Source organism: Bombus vancouverensis, chromosome 15 (genome assembly GCF_051014615.1).
Source record: "Bombus vancouverensis nearcticus chromosome 15, iyBomVanc1_principal, whole genome shotgun sequence".
In the NCBI taxonomy this organism is placed as follows: Eukaryota; Metazoa; Arthropoda; class Insecta; order Hymenoptera; family Apidae; genus Bombus; species Bombus vancouverensis.
The window spans coordinates 1417918-1430344 of NC_134925.1; the positions used below are offsets into that span (position 1 = coordinate 1417918).

At 40.8% G+C, this 12427-nt stretch overlaps 1 protein-coding gene and 1 long non-coding RNA gene across 2 annotated transcripts in view; one reads left to right on the forward strand and one right to left on the reverse strand.

The window, feature by feature from the left end:
• The first annotated feature begins 76 nt into the window (after positions 1 to 76).
• LOC143303620 (uncharacterized) lies at positions 77 to 5213 on the forward strand. Its single transcript, XR_013060128.1, has 2 exons — positions 77 to 204; positions 4985 to 5213. It is a non-coding gene; the product is annotated as an uncharacterized LOC143303620 (long non-coding RNA).
• Positions 5214 to 5565: 352 nt separating this feature from the next.
• Positions 5566 to 12427, reverse strand: part of SIFR (SIFamide receptor) — a 58879-nt gene continuing 52017 nt past the window's right edge. The window contains exon 3 of the mRNA XM_033347451.2: positions 5566 to 10854. Within this exon, the coding sequence (XP_033203342.1) occupies positions 10071 to 10854 (784 nt within the window). The 3' untranslated portion in view covers positions 5566 to 10070. The remainder of the gene's footprint in view (positions 10855 to 12427) is intronic.

Consider the following 12427-nt stretch of genomic DNA (forward strand, 5'->3'; position numbering starts at 1 on the left):
AGAAGCAAAAATTACGATATGACGTATAGTCGTTTAGAGGAACAGCGCAGTTGTATGTATGCATGTAGTTGTCTTCGAATGCAGAGTCGTGACATGGTGTAGAAAGATGTGTATTTGCCGCGATATTGATATTGCGTTAACACGGTTAAAGCGTCTTCTCGATTGCAAAATGAATATCAATTCTACAGCGACATACTTTAACAGGTATACTATTATCTATTTTATATATCGGTACGTACATTTTGTAATATGCAAATGCGTTTGAATATGTGCTTTGTTCCGTCTAAAGGAACGAAAAAACGCGACGATTTTCGTGGGTATTGTTGCGACGTGTTGCTAAACGCTTGGTCCAGTATTAAAAATGCAACATAATGGAAAGTGCATGGCGGAAACTTTTGTCGAACGAAATTGAACAAACACACGGACAAGAAAGGAAAATGGATGAGAAGGACGAAGAGGTTGTCGCTACATTGCGTAGAATACCAGGATGCGATGCTTGCACAATAATAATACCGATGTAATGGAATGGATTCGTTGCTACAACGACGATAATAATGACGATTTTATACGAATGAAAACAGCGAATGAAGGTCAGCACGAAGATGTACCTTCTCACGCCGAGGTGCTCTGGCGTGCGAGAAAGCGATTCGATGGTTCCAAGTACAAAAAGAATACAACTCTATAGAGTCACTGGGGTTGAAAAATGATGTGGCCTAGCAACGAATATGATAAAGACGATAGATATGATCAACATGATCATAAACGTTTATGGAAATTAATCTGAATCTTTGTTCGAACAATCGTAATTTTATAGCAGTTTCACAGAAGAAAGGCGATCGTTCGATTATCTGAAAATTCCAGACTTTGTCTCGTTATTAGTTCGAATAAGGCAGGCTCTGCTGTATCGTGCAATGGAATTTCATACAATGTACGTGTATTTTCGCGTTTCAAATTAATCGAATTAATTAAATTATCATAGGTATCGCGACACAAAGAACAAGACAAGTTTACAGTGGAAGTATTTTATTACATATCCTTTTATCATTTTCATTGAGAAAATACGTATACTTATTCGCAACTCGTTATATTTAATCTTTATGAGGGGCGGGGGGAGGGGCGTGACTCACTGTCGCGATCGCCTCTATTTTCAATTGTTCAATTGTACAACCAGAGATCGAGAGATAGTTAGAAATAGGGGAAGCAAACGAAAGTTTTATTGCTACTTCCACCGCTGAATACGTTATTTAGAGGGTGGATGAAACGTTCTAGAGGCCGATCGACACTGAATCGTCGTCCCGCGGCAATGTCCGGACGCTATACCGAAACGTACAACAAACGAAGACTCAGCCCGCGCAAAATCTTTACGTATCGAGGGCTTTGAATCGTACAGTGTTTTAAATATCGTAATACGGTTACAGCGAATAAAACGGGGACAGAGGGGTAGGAGGGCAGTTAGGAGAAGGGCCAGGGCAACAGGCATCGACATTGGTAACGTTTCTCTGTGTTTCTCTTTTTCTCGTTTCTTTTTCGTTTTTTCTTCTTTTTTTCTGTTTTTTGTCTTCTTTTTTTCTGTTTTTGTCTTCTTTTTTTACTTGGTACATACACACACATTTCGATACAATATTAAAACACTTATCAATTTCATTTGCAAACATTTCCTTACCTAGTATGTTTCTATTATTTCATCGTTATTCGGATAATGCCGCTTATCCATATAACACGCGTACCCATCAAAGCAACGATAAAACGAAACTGAAAGATTGTTCTCTCGCCTACGTTAGTGGCTTCCTTTATTTTATTTATTTATTTATGTTTTTCTTTTTTCTTCGTGGTGAAGTTTGCGCTCTTAAACCGAAGGACCTACGTTTATCATGGTGCACGGATAAATCGTTCTATCCAACAAGTAAATTCCAGAATCGCCTATCAAAGTCGAAAAGCTGCTCATCGAAGGGCAATTACAGCGATGATAATCTCCTCTTTTTACGGTAACGATAACGATAGCGACAATGATGGTAATAATCATAATAACGATAATGGTAAAGATTCCGAAGGAGGTGACGCGAGCTTGTAACTGCCATGTGCAGATTCCACCATTCTTCGTCTTTTACGAACCGATCGAGAGAAGCTGTCCGAAATCAGCTCTTAAACTTAACGTATTAACGATTATTAAGGATTTCTATCATTTTTTTTCGCTCCTTTTTTATCTCTTTTTTTTCGTCATTATCAACGATGTGGCGTAAATCGATCGCTATTTTGCAGCAAGTTGTCGATTATTTCATCTAAACGTCGTATCTTTCGAGGAAACTTTCTCGCAAGCGATTCTTCGTCTATATTCGCTAGGTGTATTACGCTTCTATTAAATATACACGTGTTAAATATACACGAGAGAAGGAAACGATAGAAAAACAAGAGGTTGTATTATTCGACTTTGTTCATGAAATTCGGGTGTAACACGGCAGCGCATAATCTACCCAGTAAAAGCTCGATTTTCATTTCCCCTACGTTAACGAGAGGCTGTTTTAAAAAAATAATCGCGCGATTATTAATCGTACATTAAGTGGAATTTCGTTTGATCGTTTTTCGCCAGGATGTTGGCGAGAAAACTATCGGGAGAAGACGTTTCGAATCCGATTCTCGAATTCTGAATATTCGTTCTCGAGACGATCGTTCGCAATTCCAATCTTTTCTTTCTACGTCTATCGCGATTCGATAAGTTGTGGTTTTATATTCTACAACTCGTAACGATGCGAACGGAGGGAAAACCGAAAGTATTTTCAGACAAAGGAATACATTGATAAAGTATGTCGCTAGTTTTTGTTCTTGCTTGCTTGCTTTCTTTCCATAGAGAAATGTTGGAATTATCGGAATTATTTTACAAGTTGAAGGATTAGAAATATTTCATATCGAGGTGATTGTACAAACAATCGAAAGCTTAGCTTACGCCGGAGCTCGCTGTCCTGTATGTATTCATTGTCTTTCCAAAACTCTTTACAACTTCGACATTTTTTCTTTTTTTGTCTTTTCTTCGATGTAAATTTATAGATAAATATCTTGTTACCTTAGTCTGTGTAAACGTTTCATGTAAATTGATAGTAAATAATGTAATAATAATATCGTAATAATAATATAATACAATACTCCTCTAAAATTCCCGTTTATTTACACACACGTCACGCACTTTTTTTTTTTTTTTTTGAAAAATCTAATCAAACCCGTGTAGAAAAATATCCGATGAATCGATAGAGACTCGAGATATCTGCGGCCATCGTTCACGTTTGAAAGTTTTCGACATTTCGCGGAAAAGCTCTTACACTTTGCGTCGATACATCCTTTGTAAATCTGATTTTGTTACTTTTATATATGTCGTAACTCGATTCTATCAAAGTGTTGGAATTTTTCCGCAAAGTGCGTACATTTGTACGCATTCGAAAATCTAGAAACCTTTCAAAAACCATATGTTTTTGGCCCCATCGCGTTGAAATTCTAAAAGAAAGGCGAAGAAAAGGAAATGTAGGAAAAGAAAAGTTTCTCTGATCATTTTACGCGACCCATAGTCTCGGCGATTATTATTATTATTAGAGTCAGAATCAAATCCATCGATATGCAAGTATATTTCCGATTATCGGTTAAACGTGAAAGGCTATACAGGCTTGGAAAACAATATGATCGATAAATCACCCTTCGATCACGATCGCTTTATATCATTACATTTTGTTATCGTTTCTAGTTTCTAGTTACTCGCCCAATTTACTCGCCAAGAACAGCATCGCGTAGTCGTGATAAACGAAAGTTTCACCCGGGCTCTCTCGCACGGTAATTCATCGTTAATATCGGTGAATCGATAGTGATTAAAATTTTATTTATTTTATCGCCAGTTATCGATCTATCCGCGGTTTCTCGATCACCGTCGATCCGCCATGCAAACCAAGCAACTAATCGTAAGACACGAAATGTACAATCAGCCCTGGGATCAAGCGATTCGTCGAACGTTATGGCGCAACAGAAAAACTTTCATTCGGTAATTCTATCCGTTTTACGCGTGTATTCGCCCACCGTGAACGATAGCATAGGAACGGATCTGGAGGTTACTTTTGAGAGTCGATTCAGCCTCGTTTGCAAACGAAATCGTCGGGTACGTTGTCGTACCAGCGAGATACGGGCCTGACGATCAAACTGGCTAGGCAACACCTCCAACAGTCCAAGTACATCGACTTAGTCGTTACGAACGCTATAGCGTTTTTCTCGTGGTGCTACGAGTTTCGTAGTTCTACGTGGTTCTTACTTCTACGTAAGTAGTAGACGAGAAGAATTCTAAAATAGGCGGTCAAACTTTGAGATCATAGGTTGCGTTTACGACAGATTTTTTCCTCGAGACGAGGTCTTTGTGCAAAATCAAAGTCTGAATTTACATGTAGTCGAAGAGTTCCATGTTTTACAGCGTTTTCATTGACACCACTTTACAAACGAACGAACGTTTCTATCTTGTTTTTAGCTCGCGTGCATCATCGACCAAGTATCTTCCACGTCACGTTCGTTCTTCCGCGCGTTCTTTCAGTTATAATGTCTGCGAACCGTGTAGCGTTAATTAGACGGGAAGAGCCTATCGTAGAATATATGCGTAAATGTACCAACCAAGGTAGTGCAGAAAGTTTGAAAACAGCATGATTCTCAAAGTATGTCCAAGTATAAGATGTTGAAACAATTCTGATCGTTTTATCCATAGATAAATCAATTGCGAATATACGGACACAGATGTGATATGATATAAAAGAGGTACACGCGATTTCAAAAAATTGATTGCGATATATGAAAACTTATTACACAGATCAGGTTCTCTTCCAACAAAATCATAGGACTATTATACGTTTATCTTAACATGTGTCTACATCGTGTTACGTATCAATCATTTTCAACTATATCGATTAATTTAATTACTAATTATTTTATACGATATCGTAAAATTAATCTTCAATTTCTTTTGCAGGAATATTCGTGCTATAGGCGCTACAGTCGTGTCACTTAACATTTTCATGGTATATCGCCACAGATGAGGAGCAATCACGGTCTACGAAAGAATTCCGTCCTTCTTGTAATTACAAACGTGGAACGTATTTCTTATCCAGAGGATCGTCGTATGTTCTCAAAGTTCATCGCCTAATTTTGAAAGTACACTGTATATCTGTACGAAAATAAATATCGTGCAATTTCTGAAATTGCACACGTTCCGTATAGAAGATAGGACCCGTTTTAGAAACCGCGACGCGCTAATTATTTTCGAGGGATTGCCCAACCAGTCGAGCGTCATGCAGATTTCTCGATACGTACAGTCAATTGATCGCATTCTCCTCTGTTTTCGCTCCTCCGCGTTTTAAGGACGTAGCCGTTTATGATCGTCGTTATTATAAAAAATAGTATCAATAGTTGTGTACGTAAAATACGAAAACACTTGGAAATACCAACAACAATGTACAGCGTACTATCCGAGACGAACCCGAACACGTTCGAATATAGTATTTATAAGTATTAACAGTGTCATTTACGCGTGACGTTCCAAATATATCAAAATAGTTGGAATAACATTTATTAATAAAATCTGAATCTTTCGAGTAAGTTCGAAACACCGTGAACGCATGGGCGGTGCTCGAAATACAGCGGTTAATATATATGTACAATCGAAACGAACATATACACGATCGAGAGCGTTTATTGACAATTAATCGAATAATAATGGATCCAACGATAGAGATACAGAGAGAGAGAAAGAGATAGAGAGATAGGGAGAGAGAGAGAGAGAGAGAGAAAGAGAGAGAGACTCCTTTTCTAGAACAGCAAGAAGTCTGTCTGTCTTTCTTTGACTGTGCGTACACGAAACGTATCTCACGAGACGATAAAACGGTGAACAAGCTCGTTCGCTCTCCGATGAGGATATTTCTCGATGAGACGAGTAAGAATTTTCTCTCTCCGATTAGAGAGCAACGAATAAGAACGAAGGTAACGGCGGTGTATATAGTAACAATATAGCAATGATATACGTTACTTATGTATGTACAATAATATTACACGATAAGTTACATTATGTACATAAAGACAGCAGCAGATAGACGTTTAGTTTTCACGTGTACGATAAATGTATACATGTGTATGTATATATACACATATGCGTACATCGTATACATAAATGCTATTTATATAAATATCATGTTCTTACGATATATGTAGATTGTTAACTTACAAGATGCTTAGAGCCGCGCTTACGTAAGTATACAGTCGCTTCTCAATTATTTATAGTTACTTCCTCGACTCGTATGTCCTTTTGTTATTTCTATATTTCTTCCTCGTTCATTTTTACAATTACTTTTTTCTTAGCTTTTGCCACTTATCCTTCGCGCGTTTATCTCTAACGGTTTCTCTGTTTTATATTTGTTACTTTTTAAGAAACGTCACGCAAGACTCGGTCGGCGTCGCATCGGTTACGAGCCTACGATAGATATGAATAAAGTATTCCTCGTTTACAGCCGTCTGTACAATTATATTTCGCATACGTTTTCGTTACATCTAGATCCTGTCATCGCCACGTATAAAAACCTTACGAAAATAGTTGCTCTATCATAAAACCCCGCAGCTCTTCGTTTTAACACGTTACCATCTTACATCGGTATTACAAAGGATCGAGGTATAATGCTCGTCGGTAGCGTTAAAGCGCGCGTGAAATCCCATGCTGCCTTTTTCTCCATTTCCTTTGTCCTTTCCTTTCGTCGATCGTCGCGATTTCCATCTCGCTGTTATCGCGCGTATCGGATTCTTCGCTGGAGGAAAACGATCCACAGCTGATCGACGAAGATATCCTCCGACATGGAGGAAAGGATGTGCGCTACGTGAATGCCCGATAAGAGTCTCGTAGAAGAACAACGAATCGCTGCAACTCGTTAAAGGGGAACAAACGTTTGTGGAACATGGATATTAATAGTCCTAATTCTTTATCGACGGAGTATACACGAAATAATCAAATTACGAATTTCGTGTTTAAACATCGAAAATGAATAATTTTGTATTTGGTGGAAATTGAAAAGATCGCAAGTTCAGTTTAGCGCAGACTGTCGAGCGAATTGCGATGAAATGCACGACTTTTTTCAATAATAAATTTAACAAAAATAATGTACAGAAAGTAGTTGAAATAACGTGGAATTTGAATAGATAACGGGAAAATTACAATTTCATAACGACTCTTTAAACTAAGCAACTATAAGACGAATTATACGTATTTCAACAAGTTGTTCCTCGCTGACGAGTTCGAGCGACACGTGGCTAGAAAACAAACAGGCGAAAACCACGAAGCGTTGCTGTTTTTATCCAGGCTAAACTTTGTCAGTATGTTCTATGAGCACAAAGAAGAAAATGAATGTTGTACGAATGTAGGGTTGTTCGAAGCTTCGTATAGCAAAATGTTATAACAAAACTACAGAAAGGAAAGGGAACGACACTTTGCTCTTTTGAGGAAAGATATATCGAAGTGGTATTAATTGCAAGGATCAACGATTTACCGAGTAGCAATAAAATCGAAATGAACTGCATCATCAAACACAGTATCGAAATAAATCCAACTTTTTTACAGCTTGTATCAGTCAGTCGTGTATCGACAGGAACGATGAACATTTTCAAACGAAGTATTAAAATCTAGCGATACTTCTGTTACCCTTTCCTTTATATTCTATATTTTCATTACAACTTTTTAACAAAGCTTCGAACGTACATACGTATACACATACATACGTGTGTACGTTCAGCAGCTTTCTTCTTCTCCTACTTATACGATATAGTGACAAAGTTTGACAGGAAACAACTACAACGCCCTGTATAATATCTCGACGTTACGGTTGGAGAGATCGAGCTCTAAAATAATACGAACACATGCTCATGGAAGATCATCCAAATCGATAGATCCTCTTTTCACCAATTTTAGTCGCGATATATCGTGATTGAAATTTAACAAAAAATGTCACTATGATGTTGAACTATTTGCCACGAGTACTTACGTAGCTTGATCTCTGAACTAACTCGCGGCAGGAGCTGCCCTCCTGGAGCGTAAAAGGTCGTTATTGTCGCCAGTGATCGCGTTAATCCGTCGCACGCGTAATCGGTCGATATTAATTCGAGACAAAACTGTGAAGTCGGGCGCTTCCGCCTTTCTCTAGGTCGGCGTAGACACACAGAGGAACGAGTAGGTGCGACTGGGTTTGGGAGTGGAATAAGCGACGAGTTGTATTGGATCACAGGAGACGGAAGGAGGCAGGCAACTTGACAATGTGGCAAAGACGAAAGCGTTGTTCATCGTTTGATCGTTCCATCGTTTCGATCGATGTAACGTTAGAACCATCGTGCGCACTCACTTTGCTGTCTGGTCGGTGTGTCGATACGCGTTAACCGGTTCTTTTAAATATTTTTCACTTCCTGCACGATGATACGCGCGGCACGTGTATTTATCGGTGTACGTATGGCACCGTAAGAAGTCTCCAAAAAATAAAAAGAAAAAAAATATCAACTAGATCGTCTAACGTTCCGATAAGAAAATATATATATATATGTATATACGTGTATATGTATTATATTTGTGAAGTCGACCGTGCTACGAATAATAAGTACAAGTAATGTATATACGTAGTAATCTGCTGTTCTCGCATACGGAGGTAGTGTTTAATAAAAATTCTCGAATACTCTCTCCCTCTCTTTCTCTCTGTCTCTCTCTTTCACTTTTACATTCTGTTCCTGCCTTTCTTCTAGCTTACTTTCTCTTTCGTTTTCCCTTCTTATCTCTATCTCGATAACTCACGTATATGCTATACCAATAATGTGTAAGGTAACGTTAGGTGTTATGCAATTAGTGTCACTTAAATCGCAGCATGCAATGCACGGATAAATTTCTGTATTACGTTATCCTAAGGACCTATGAGTAAATCGTCGAGACGAGTCAACGGTGCGCGCAGTTTCTTAGTTTGCTAGCGACCTTCTTCGTTCAGACGACAAGTACAATTACGAATGGACCACCAGTTCCAGAAGCATCGTTATAGCAAACGGTCTGTGTCGCGCTGCCAGCCGTTCTCTCGGAATTATTAATTGTATTCACACGCTAATTACGCTGGCGAGTATCGCGAGCAACTTACACCGTGTCTTGTGACGGTGTACAATGACGCATTGAACCTTTTACGGTAGAACCGCGTTTATTGGAACGAAATTTTAATTAGCGACTAGTCGAGTCAACTAAACTCTTATTGCCCGAACTTTTACTATTTCAACCAGAAACCGTAGATAGCGAGGCGAATCGACGTACAGTTTCCATCGTGTTAAACCGTTTGTCTTTCTTGTCTCTCGAAAGGTTCAGACAAATGGAGTTGCTAATTCTGTCCTGACCCTCTACTCGTTCCCTCTACACATTTTTCGCTTGTTTCGCTCGAAGCAGACAACTCGGTCCCTTTGTTCGTGAATACCTTAAAAATCTAGAAAGGTGCTCGTAAAAAAGAAGAAAGCCTCGGAAGTATGCGAGCACCTCAACGCGATCTACGTCCTCGTTCGTCGAATCTTTTTACTCAGTTTCTTCGTCGCAAGGTAAGTCCGAAAGAATGTCTCGCATCCAGTCTGGATACCTCGAGGCAAAGAAGGGATCCGTAACAACGACGCGTGGAGATCTATTTGTAAAACCAGCGTGGTTACACGATCATGCTCGTTTTCAATGAAATTACGATGCACGTTGCGCGAGACGATAGAAAACGACAGATTCGAGAAACCGTCGTTTCCGCGTCGACAATAGGGAACTGGAACGCGTCGCGTTACATACGATCGCGATCAAAATCAAAAGATGCGTACAAAAACGAAGGAACAGAAGAAATGAGCGGACGATCGGTTTCGCGGGTTAGCAACGTGCTTCCATGGTTGGGACTCCGTAATCGGCGACTTCCGATCCGAGTGACAATCGTGACGATCACGCGTGACCCAGAATCTCGGACCGGCTCACTGTTAAGCCCGTTCCGGGCAGCCAGCCTCGGAATACATCGAATCCCTACGAAGTGTTTACTAATTTAGACGCCGGTGTGGTTGAATATGTACGAAACGTTGCTCTCCTGGTGCACCGGCGGTCCATGGAAGGTTCGCCTGGTCGATGAGTTGTTATTGTTGTTGTTCACGTAGTACGAAGATTTCCTCATGCTCGTCGACGAAGACATCATGGCCACCGTTTCGTAATACCTGATCTTGCCACAGCAGCGTCCGCTCTTGAGGATCGCGATGAAACCACGACGGTATTTCTTGTTGAAGAAAGCGTACAGGATGGGATTGATGCAGGAGTTACTGGCGCCAAGCCATTGAGCGATCGGCGTGGCGATAGGCAGGATCTCGTCCTCTCTTTCGGCAACGTCTCCGCCAAGCTTGATCACCGTGAAGATCACGTAGAGCGGCAGCCACGACAGCACGAACAGAATCACTACGACGACCAGCATCTTCACCACCTTTACTTTCGATTTCTGCTGTATCCTCTCCATCTGGGCGTCCTTCGTGTCAGAGGGGATATGCCTTCGCCATACTTTTATCCAAATCAGGATATAGCAAAGAGAGATCAAAATCGTGGGAAGAACGTAGCATAATGTTAGATTGCCGATGAGGAAGAAGAGGGTGCCGTCTTCGGGGTGCGGCCACACTTCCAGGCAGAGCCTCAGGTCTGGATCGTCGTCGTAAATCGACACCAGATCGAAGAAGAGCAACCATGGAGATGTGGTGGTGAGGGCGATGAACCAGATCACGACTATCATCATGCGAGCTCGCCTCTTTGTTATTTGGCATTTCAGGGGCCACCAGATCGCCAGGAACCTGCAGGCAGACAGATCGATGTTAGCGATTGTCCAAAATTTTTTTTGTACTCGCGTATATTTTAGGATGTTGAGAATTTATGGTTGACGATAACTCGGTTTCTGTAAATTTTCGTTAAAAATTTTGTTAATTCGGAATGTGAAACGATAATCGATACGTTTCGAGTTGTACGAGAGGACGTGCTTCAAGTTAAATTGACAATTACGTATTTTATAAATTGTAGAAATCAACATATTTTCTACGTTTCAATCGATCTAGTTAACGTGATATATCGCGAGCGACTTTCAAACTTGGTCGATCAAAACCTTAGACATTTTACAATGCGCTAGATCGGAGAAACGGTCACCTCCTCTAACACCGAATCGAGCATATTTTCCAAATCCCTGGAACAAGTTCGATAAACGAGGTTTTCCAACTAAGGAGACCCATCACACTCACAAAGAAAGTGCCAAAACGAGCTGCTAGCGACGTTCTGCTGCATAACGACGTTCTAGCACGAGCGAACGTTGTCATTGTTTATCGATCACGAAGGAATCGAGATTTTACAACGCTGGGATACACCTACGCAGACACAGAGTCGTGCTGCGGGAAACGTAACCGTTCATTTTTTATGCCTCCGTTATGGAAATCTCGATATATTCTATCGGCGATTTCGAAAGACAGTCGGTTTCGTTACGCTTGGACGGGCGCACGGCTGCTACGTAAGAATGGATATGTATAGCAATGCGCCTTTTATGCGACGCAATGGCAATTCAACATTCCTGTATCGCGGTCTATGAAACGAGTCTTGCCTAGATAAGGTGTCGTTTCTTAAGAATTTGTTAAGTAATCACGTTCGAAGTCTCTAGATCCGATAGAGAATATCATCCTAGAAATTTCATCGTTGTAGCAAGCAACTTCCTTCTCGAGATGTCTCGTACACAGTAGCTCGTTACGACCTTTCGATTATCTTTCTTTTTCTATCGCTCGAAGTCGGCAAACTCCAGTCCAGTTTCCCTCGAATATACGGTAAACGGTGTCTTATCACAGCAAAGGAAGCAGTTGAACGATCAAAGAGGGTCGAAAAGACGTCTCTTCCTCGCCTCCGTTAATTGACCGGTACGTGACTCATCCTTACACGTTCCTGTCCAACTCGAATCCTTCCAACAAGGATCTAGGCACGCCCATTAGCGAATATGGCTTGTCGTCGCTTCGCAACAGACTCCGACACGAACGATTTCGATTTTCTCGGTATCGGATTTTAATGGGAGAGCTTCGCTCGGCGAACAGTCGCGTCCTTCGATTAAACGAACACAACCGTTCGTCGTTGTCCACGTTGAAGAGTCCTTCTATAAATCAACGTCCAGCTGATACCGATCTACCTGTCCGCGTTCCCATCTGCATTGTTACTTCCGAGTGGCGCGCGTCTCTCCCGTTGCATATTTATAACGCAAAAGTGCTAACCTTCGTGCCTCCGACGCCAGCCTCCGTGTATTCCGCGGAGGGGAAGACGAACGGGGGTTAGGAAGGATGAAAAAATCGTTCGATTCGCGGATACGGATTATCGGGAATGACGAAGGCTGCAGAGGCCATT